The sequence below is a fragment of the Silurus meridionalis genome, chromosome 18, assembly GCF_014805685.1.
Source record: "Silurus meridionalis isolate SWU-2019-XX chromosome 18, ASM1480568v1, whole genome shotgun sequence".
NCBI lineage: Eukaryota > Metazoa > Chordata > Actinopteri > Siluriformes > Siluridae > Silurus > Silurus meridionalis.
In genome coordinates, this window is record NC_060901.1 from 11,470,267 (window position 1) to 11,479,885 (window position 9,619).

Below are 9,619 nucleotides of genomic sequence, written 5' to 3' on the forward strand. Positions count from 1 at the left end.
GGGGGGCAGCACAAGCCCAAGAACACACTACACTGCCAGGCCATTAACTTCCACAGTCAAAAATAATGTAGGGATTTTTATGCTTATTTCCTGACTGAACCGTTTGAAAGCGATCACATTTTGATATCTAGATTGCATTGCTGATTTATATCAGTAGGTCAATTGAAATACACATTTTCAAATCAAATCAAATTTGTCACATACGCTTTCTTACAGAGTACGACATTGCTTTTATAGAACAAAAATATCAAGTATAAAATTATAAGCTGTAAGTATATAAAAAAAAAAAAATCACAAGGAAAAGTCAGTAGAATATAATAGACACAGTAATAAAGAGAATGTGCATATAGTATTCAAAATAAAAATAAACAACAGGCAGTAAAATAAGACAGAAAGGGATGGATATGGATGAGATACTAGTCAAGATTTAATGTGTCAGTTGTGCAATGGTGCAAAAGAAGAAAATGTGGACATTTTGTTTCTTTCCCTAAATCTTGTGCGAATTATGTCAGTCTGTTCGCTTTCACATGAAAATTTCTAACAGGGCAGTGACTCATCCTATAATCCCTGTCAAACACAGGTTAGGCCAAAGACTCTGATTCCGGACAGCCTTCCCCACAGCCCGTGCCAGGAGCAGCAGTCCAACCAGCCACTGAGTCTGTCACGCGGTACTGCTGTGGTCAGCCCCAAAAGCCAGGGACTCGGTACCTTCAGCTCAGACAGGATGTCCAGCGGCCAGAGTGAAATCACGCCACCTCCCCTGCCCATGCCCAGTGTCTCCACAGCCAGCCCCGGTGTCGCGTACGCCATCATATCCGCCACCTCGCCTGCAGCAAACGGAATGGCAGCCATGAGCGAGGCAGTGAAAGTGCAACCGCTGATCTTCAGCCCAGACAGCAAGGTCAGACAGTAGCCTGATCGGCTATCAGCACTGTTTACAGCTCCGATGAAAGCTTTTAGACATTTAATCCAAAAGCTGAATTGTTCTTCCAATTGTTCTTCTTTCGAATGATTTGAAAACAGTCGGTCAGTGTAATAACAAAGCAGACATCGGACAAGACGAACACAGATACAATCATAGTGCCATTGATCACAATGGATTAGAAATACACCATTATACAGAACAGTATTCAATAGTAGAATGCTGCAGTGTTGATTCTGAACACTTGATCTGTACATTGTAATGCTTTTGGAAAACCTTTCCCTCATTGTACAAAACCATCCTGGGTACATGAAGTCATTATTTTTTTTTAATCCTGAAGTGTCTCAGAGTAGGGTCTCATCCCTACGTTTGAGTTTTGCAGCAGTAATTAATCTCAGGACGGGATGAAAAATGGCTTTCGGCTGACACAGGGAAGATTTGTGAGGCTCATTACGTTGTCGTTTAGGGAGAGCGGTGGTCCCTGTGACCACTGCTCATATTCAACTCTCACAGGCTAAATTTTTTCTCTTACCACCTATAGACAAGGCAGTGACATCATTCATTGATTATATAGTAAAGATCAGCAAGGCTTAATAACAGATTCTCCACTCGTATTTCGCTCCACAGGTTTGTCTTGCTATGAATTTGTAGCTTGATTTAAAAAAAAAAAAAAGAAAGAAACGATTTAACTATATTGTAGTATGTTCTGTTACACTACGTTTCGTATTGTTATTCTTATATTGTCGTCAGTCAAGCTTTCTTCACAATGAGGTTTGGAAATCTGTTTTCTAGGTAATAATAATCCAGCCACAGATCCCGAGCAGCTCTCAGGGTTCTCCAGGCCCCCAGGCTAAGATCCCCTCTCAGGAGCCCAGTCCTGCCCCCTCCCCCCCACACAAGCTCAATAAAAAGGAGGAAGACCCAGAGGTATGCTCACTGTATATAGTCCACTACATCTGTAACAAGGACTGACAGACAAATAGAAATGTTCGGTATCAAGAAATAACCATAGACACCTCAAGGATATACTTGTCTGAAGTCATATTTACACAATCGGATTCTCATTGTGTCCTGGGGAGCCTTGAAGAAGCGTACCGTCTATGTAGTAACATATTTAAGCTGAAAATCTGTATGTTTTTGAACACAAATCATGATGCGTATCTAGAATTCTGATTTGCTACTAGCTATGAGGCGTTGTTCCCATGATCCTTCGGTTCCTAACAATTCCTCTTTCTTCAGAAAATTGCGTTCATGGTATCGCTCGGCCTAGTCACCACAGAGCACTTGGAAGGTGAGTTTCCCCACGCAGATCCTGTTTCCTGAATCGAACTGGATCCTGTTATAAGCTGCCACAATAGCAGGTGTATATTTTTTTCCCTTATGGCAGAAATCCAGACCAAAAGACAGGAGAGGAAGAGAAGAAGTACAGCTAACCCTGCATACAGCCTGTTTGATCCAGAGGTAGCTCTCAAAATCAGCTGCACCACACACCTTTATGTTTTAATGGCGAAAATGTCTGTGAGGGGAAAAATGGTTTTAGTATTTAGTCGCTTTAAAAATGGGCAACAAGGAAAAATAAACCAAGCATAAATGCTAGCAAGTAATGAAGCCAATCGGGCACAGATCACTTAGCAAAAACATCAGCAAGGGATTTAAGGACATGCTCTTCTGTTTATTGCTCCATTAGGTTGTTCTGTATGTCCTTTACTAAGGTTCACAGTTGATCGCACATATGTCCTCTATTTGAGAACATTTGAATAATAAACAAGCGAGTCCTGTTTTCTTCGAATGTATTCTGCATTTTAAATACATTTTCTTTTTTTTATGAGCGCCATAAAACCGGTTCTCTATTTCTGCTTTCCAGCGCAAAAGGCTTGCATCAAATTACCTGAACAACCCCCTCTTCCTATCAGCCAGAGGTAAAACTCATTTCTCTTCCCATCAACACAACAGCTGTGGTAGAGCTCACAAAATTACATCTGAAGAGGCACAATCATGCACTGTGTTACCACACGCGCGCGCACACACAAAACAAGAATAACATGTTAGCGAGCTATACAAATAGGATCTAAGCTCATGCAATGCATTGTGAATATCAAAGACGCAAAAAGCATGTAAGTGCAAGGTCTACAGTGCCATTATGGTCACGTATCAAATACGTTGTTCGTGCTTTTGATCAGTGTTTCCAAATGCAATCTCTCGCGCGCTCTCTCTCTCTTTCACACACGTACGCTGTCCTTATTGCATGGAGAGCATGAAAGTGTTTGCATTGCCACCAGCACAAACAGAATACGCCATAATGACACATCGCTATACACATTAGATCCGTTACTTTAAATCCACACCTAATTACAGGGTCACTGAAGGTTCTCCACTGAAAGCTCTTTTGAGCAGGCAGGAGAATAGGCTTCTGTACCCAGGAAACTCTAAAACATGCTCTGTTGTTACAAACCAATAGAGACAGTGCTATAAAAAGAAGCGCCTCAAGCTTGATTTCTGTGTGCTCAGCTTTGTTGCATGGCTATAATTGTAATCTAACCCATGAATAACCCTGTCTTTTCACTCTGCAAGCTACTAACTTATTCTCTGCTTCCTATTCACACGCCAGACTCTGAGGATCTGTGTTGGAAGGTATGTAGAGATTCTGTATGTGGAAGTTTGTCTTGATCTGTAACCTGTTGTTTATTGTTCCTGAAAAGGCTTCATATAAATAATACTGTATACATGAGAGATGCAATACTACCAGGTTTTATCATTTACAAATGTTAAGTATGTAAATATTAATGAGGATGTGTATTTATATGGACATATATAGATATAGCAACAACAATACAGTTTCTCCTTAAAAAAAAAACTAAACCAACTGTCCACATGAGTCAAACATCAGAATAGGGAGGGAACGTGATCTCATCAGGCAACATTTTTCCAATCTTAAACTGTCCAATTTGAACAAGCCCTTTGTCACCTCAAATTCTATTTTTTCGGCTAACAAAGAGTGGACAGCAATGAGTAGAAACCAGTGCAATATTCAGACCATTCTGACGTTAAACATGTACATCGATCAGGCATATCATTATTACCGGTGAGTGCATAACACTGATTATCTCTTCATCATGTCACCTGTTAGTAGGGGAAGTATTTTAGGCAGCAAGTGAACATTGTGTCATTAAAGTTGACGTGTTAGAAGCAGGGAAAATGGGCACGCGTAAGTATTTGACGAGGGCCAGATTGTGACTGGGTCAGAGCATCTCCAAAACTGCAGCTCTTGTGGGCTGTTCCTGATCTGCAGTGGTCAGTATCTATCAAAAGTACTCCAAGAAAGGAACAGTGGTAAACCAGCCACAGGGTCATGGGCGGCCAAGGCTCATTGATGCAGGTGAAGAGCGAAGGCTGGCCCGTGTGGTCCGATCCAACAGATGAGCTCCTGTAGCTCAATTTGCTGAAGAAGTTAATGCTTGACAGGTCAGAACTGTTCGGGGACCAACACAATATTAGGCAGGTGGTCATAATGTTATGCCTGATCAGTGTATCTGCATGCTTTTTATGCATTACACTGCTGCCACAAAATCGGTTGTTTGGTGCACGAATGAGCAGTTTTTCCTAATAAAATACCAGCATGAAACGTAAGGAGTTGGTCATTATCTTAATTTTCTGTAAAATATCTTAAAGTTTGTATTTATTTCCTTATCATTTTTGATAATAGTATTTGGGAAACATTCATACACTACCAGGATCCATATAAAATCCATTATGTTCAGATCGTCAAAATTTGTAGTACTGATGTTGTGCTGCTGATGGAGTTGAAGATAAATATTAATGAAAATGTTGAAAAACGACACTAGTATATCATCACATTTCAGCTGCACAGTATATAAACCATTTACCATTACAGACTTATTGATTTTGATTATTATCGTTGGAATGGTGAAATTAATTCGTATGCAGTCCTCAGATGTATATTATGGGCCGTTGCCCAAAAAAACTACACTAACACCATTTCGTTTAATAAGCAATCTGATTGCCTTTGACAGATCCAAGTAAAGCTTTTAAATGAGGAACAGTGTGTATCTGACAGAGCTGTTAGATGCGACGTGCAGAAACAGTTCCCATCTAGAGCCCAGATTAAAAGAATCAATCAAAGCAGCATGTCAGGATAATATTGTGCCTTGCTTATCTTAAAAATCAGCCCTTACCGCTGTTACTTTTCTGCCAGTACACTGAGAGAATGCAGATGTACAGAGCAGGATGATGATAACAGGGCTGTGAAGTGTGATGTGTGTTTTGTACATGGCTGCTGCAGGAGGAGCTGGAGCATGATGACCACTGTGCTGTGTGCAAAGAGGAAGGAAACCTTCAGCAGTGCCATAGCTGCACTCGTGCTTACCACCTGGACTGCTTACACCCTCCAGTCAAATCCCCACCCAAGGGCATGTGGATGTGCCCTAAGTGCCAGAAGAAGGTCAGTCACTCAGAATATTCAACATATAAACATTGATCATTAAAGCAACTAATGATGTCTAAAAGCACTGTGCATAAATTTAAAGGGTTTTTTTTTTTCTCCTCTTATGAAGGTTCTAAATAAAGAAAACTTGTCTTGGCCACACAATTTTGTCCAGTCTTATGTTACACACAAAACAGGTAGGAACCTCTAGACGATTATTAAACAATCTTCATACACAGCATCGGTTTGTAGCAGAGCACGTGTAACGCGTGTCTGTATGTGCATGTCTGTAGTGAGAGAGGAGGAGAAGAGAAGACTGATGAGAAGGAATAATGAGCTGAAGAAAGAGTGCACACACCTGAAAGAAGAAGACCAGAGACTCAACAAATCACTCTTGGTACAGTTCATGTTGTTTTACTTAAATACTGATGAGCATATTTTACTCTGATACAGAAGCAAAGAAAATGTTTTTGCCTTTTATAACATTCATAGTAGAAGGAATGAACTGTCTGATACTGTAGACACCACAACTTTAATTAAAGCTTGAAGCATTGGCAAGTTGTGAATAAAAGACTTTGGGGGTGGTACTGGCATCCCAAGATCCTGTTTGATTTATTTTTCCTTTAATACAAAACATCATGTGTCATTCCAACATTTAATATGACTGTATTTGAATAGGATGTGTAATAACCATAGACTAGAGAATTTCTGGCTTTATGCTTCACACACACACACACATATATATATATATGTATAAGTATTATAACTTACCACCTTAAGATACATCATGCAAGTATTATAAGGAACTGTTCAAATTTGAACAGTGCATCACTACTAGTGTTTAATTAAATTGTGTTGCTTGCTTTGAACACAAATAACACATTTTAAAGTACAGTAATCCCCCACTTTACCGCGGTTCAAATCTCGGACCCCCGGTTTATTGCCAGAATTGCATTTGCCACATAAGTAATTTGTTTTGCTGATTTTCCCGGTCTCTCCCGGATAGCACGATAGACCAAAAAAACTTATAGGGAATAGTTTTTATAGAGTTTTATGTTGAAACAATAAAATGTATTAATAAAAATATCATTATTAACTATAAAATGAAGTAAAATGTTCATACTGTACATGTACATGTACTCACTATAAACTGTATTTCTACGAATTTAGGCACAATTCATGTGGCTATGTTCTCGCAAATGTTTTCTGTGCGTGTTTTAAAGTGTGTGGGAGGAGGATTTATGGCGTAAACAATAAAAAAACAAAAAACATTTTTGATGTAGTGCTCGTTTTGTGAATGAATGCCTGTTCATAATTGTGAATACTAGAGAGAGAGGATTGCTGTACATACTGTAAGTTGTATTGTTATTGGTATATATGTGAACAGTGCATCATTAGAACTAAATCGGTAATTAAACGCGTGATTGATGGGATTGGATGGGGTTGTGGACACGTCATAGCAGCCACACGGGGGATTGTATACTGAGGTGTTTCGACATCGCAGCCAGAAGATAATAAAATAAAATGTGTGCAGGCACATATTTGGACAAGTGTTGAATACGCTGTGATTAAGTGCTAGAAGACTAACCTGCAGAAATGTGTCCCTATAGAAATGCAGAGACGTGAAGGAACGTCTGCTGAGTCAGCAAAGAGAGACTCAGGCGTCTCTGGAGCGTCTGCGAGCCCTAATCCGCCTCATCCAGCGTGATCACATGATCCAGGTCACCATGACAGCCACCACCACCACTTCAGGAGGAGCAGCGTTGCTCTCTCTGCCCTGGATCAAACCAAGCTCCACCAGCAGCACGAGCAGCTCCACAGCACCCCCTGCAGGGCCCTCCACACTGCTGCACAAGAGTGTGCTGCATTCCCAGGGCAACAACTGAGTCCATCACAGGCAAAAAAACAAAACAAAACAACAAAAAGAACACTTTATACATAACATTTGTGCTTTTCTTTTTACCACACAGCTCTTCCTGAGCTTAATGAAATATACTCACAATCGAAGCCGGAGATTGAAATCTGGCCAATGTGGGTTCCCCCTAAGAGCTGTATTGTCTTAAGGAAAAAAGATATCAAAAAATATAAAGGAAAAAAAAAAAAATCAATACTAATTACAGTATATTCTTAAGTCAATTCATGAGTATTTTTTAAACCCAACACCTACAGTGCTTAAGAGATTTTTTTTGTTTTTGTTTTTATACTTGTTTTCAATTTACTAAATGTTCTTGGCCTTAATGTATTTATGACAAATGAGCAGATAACCTTGCCGTCATGAATACGGAAAATGAAGTATTTTATGCGGCTAAAGCCTTTCTTTTTAAATTACAATTTTCTTTTTTTAAAGGGGCGGGAGGGGATACTTGTTCAACATATAGTGAAAGAGAACTTTAGAGTAGCGGTAGTTAAACAAGACTTAAGAGACAGAGAGAACTGTACAGTGATCTATCCGAGTAGGAAAAGAAATTATTCTCATTCTCCTAAGAACAACATTTGCCATAATAATTCAGGTGAACAGGAGACGGGAGAGAGGTTTTCGTTGTGTATGTACTTGAGAGCATACGAGCCTTCAAACAAACAAAAACAAAACAAAAACAAAACAAAAAAAAGAGAGAACTTTTTTCAGTATTAATAGAGTTGAGATAAAGGAACAAAGTATTTAAGATGACTACAAAATTTAGCATTTTTAGTGGAGAATTTAGTATTTTCATGCGGATGCCTGTTCATAATTGTGAATTGAAGTATTGGAGAGAGGGGATTGTTGTACATATGTTGTATTGTTATAACAGGTCTTTCAGATTTTTTTTTTTCCCTTCTGTATTGTTACTCCAAACAGAGCTTCATCAATGATGTGTCTTTCTGTTGTACTGACAGCAAATGTTGACATTAGGAAGGGCCATTCAAGTTCCAACGAGTGTGTGCAAATGTCGTCATAGCCGTTCTTTTCTTTCTCCAGTATATAAGATATGCCAAAAAAAACCCACCTTACATTTTAAAGCTGGGAGAGTTCCCATCTTTCACCATTGTATTTATTATCTGTATTGTTTGTATTCCTAGTTTTTGCTTTAATGATGCCTTATTTCCTAATCGCCACACTGACATTATGTACAATTTCACATATTATTGCAAGGACACATCTGGCTGGTATTGTGTCTGTTTTGGTTATTTAATTTTCTTGGTTATTTAACCTGTGAGATGATCTAAATGAACACTGCCTCAAGAACAAGATTAGATTACGCCAAGGTTTATTAAATACATCACAGTCAAATGAGAAAACTTACCTGGAATGTTTTTTTTTTTTTTTCTTTTTTTTTTTTAAAGAAAGGACAATTTTTGTGCGTCACCTTTGCTAGTTTGTCTTCCTGTTCTTCTAAAGGATTTCTCAAGGTGCGCAGTTGACCTGGCCTGTGAGGCAGGGCTGCTTCTCAACCAACTGCAGAAGAAAAGCTGATCTGCCTTTTCTTCTTATGTCTTTAGCTACTTATCAGCGTTCAAACCCAAGTCAGCAGGGTCTGAGCCTGATCACGGTCCAGTGAAGCAGAGGACTTTGTTTCCAGAAATAAAACAGTGCAGGTCACTTTGGGTCTCGAACTGCGTTCAGCTCTGCTGGAATCACCCTGATCAAAGATTGCGAAATAACCATAGCAGATTTTAAAAAGACAAACAACTCGACACGAAATATCCGATATCATCGAATTATCATGACACAAGGGCTTCACAGGTATGGGATTTATAGATGTGGAAATATTATTTAAGTGCATATCATAGATTACTCACATGGTCTGTAAATTATTGTACATTTCTCAAATCGAGTCGGACCCATGTGCACCATCCAGAGTCAAATGTAAGAAATTCCATGCATATCACCCACTGGCCCATTACAACACCCACGCCACAAAGATATCTCCGACCTTAAGGGATTAGCTCACAGGAAACTGCAAACGCTACAGTATAGATTCAAATCAAACCACGATGCAAACAGGAAAGTTTTTTTTTGTTTGTTTTTTTTTTTTTTTTTTTTTTTTTTTAAAAAGGATAAAAAGTCAATATGCCCATATCAAAGCTCATAGTGAGTGTGTTCTTCTGCCCTTCATGCGTCATACGAGACATGTCCCCACCTCCTCTGCAGTCCACCTTCCCCCATATTCCAGAATCTTCTCCGGGACAAACTGTGCCGTGCTTATACAAATCTATTTTAATACACTCGACACTACGTTGAACAAGATGAAACTTTTTTATATTCTTTTATCAATGAA

General features: G+C 39.2%; 1 protein-coding gene across 1 annotated transcript in view; it reads left to right on the plus strand.

Annotated features, from left to right (window-relative positions):
- phf21b (PHD finger protein 21B) overlaps window positions 1-9,382 on the plus strand; it is a 64,962-nt gene extending 55,580 nt beyond the window's left edge. Inside the window, exons 5-14 of the mRNA XM_046872544.1 lie at window positions 581-901; window positions 1,715-1,849; window positions 2,162-2,213; window positions 2,310-2,383; window positions 2,787-2,841; window positions 3,531-3,553; window positions 5,223-5,381; window positions 5,494-5,560; window positions 5,657-5,760; window positions 6,974-9,382. Of these exons, the coding sequence (XP_046728500.1) occupies window positions 581-901; window positions 1,715-1,849; window positions 2,162-2,213; window positions 2,310-2,383; window positions 2,787-2,841; window positions 3,531-3,553; window positions 5,223-5,381; window positions 5,494-5,560; window positions 5,657-5,760; window positions 6,974-7,249 (1,266 nt within the window). The 3' untranslated portion in view covers window positions 7,250-9,382. The remainder of the gene's footprint in view (window positions 1-580; window positions 902-1,714; window positions 1,850-2,161; window positions 2,214-2,309; window positions 2,384-2,786; window positions 2,842-3,530; window positions 3,554-5,222; window positions 5,382-5,493; window positions 5,561-5,656; window positions 5,761-6,973) is intronic.
- The last annotated feature ends 237 nt before the right edge of the window (window positions 9,383-9,619 follow it).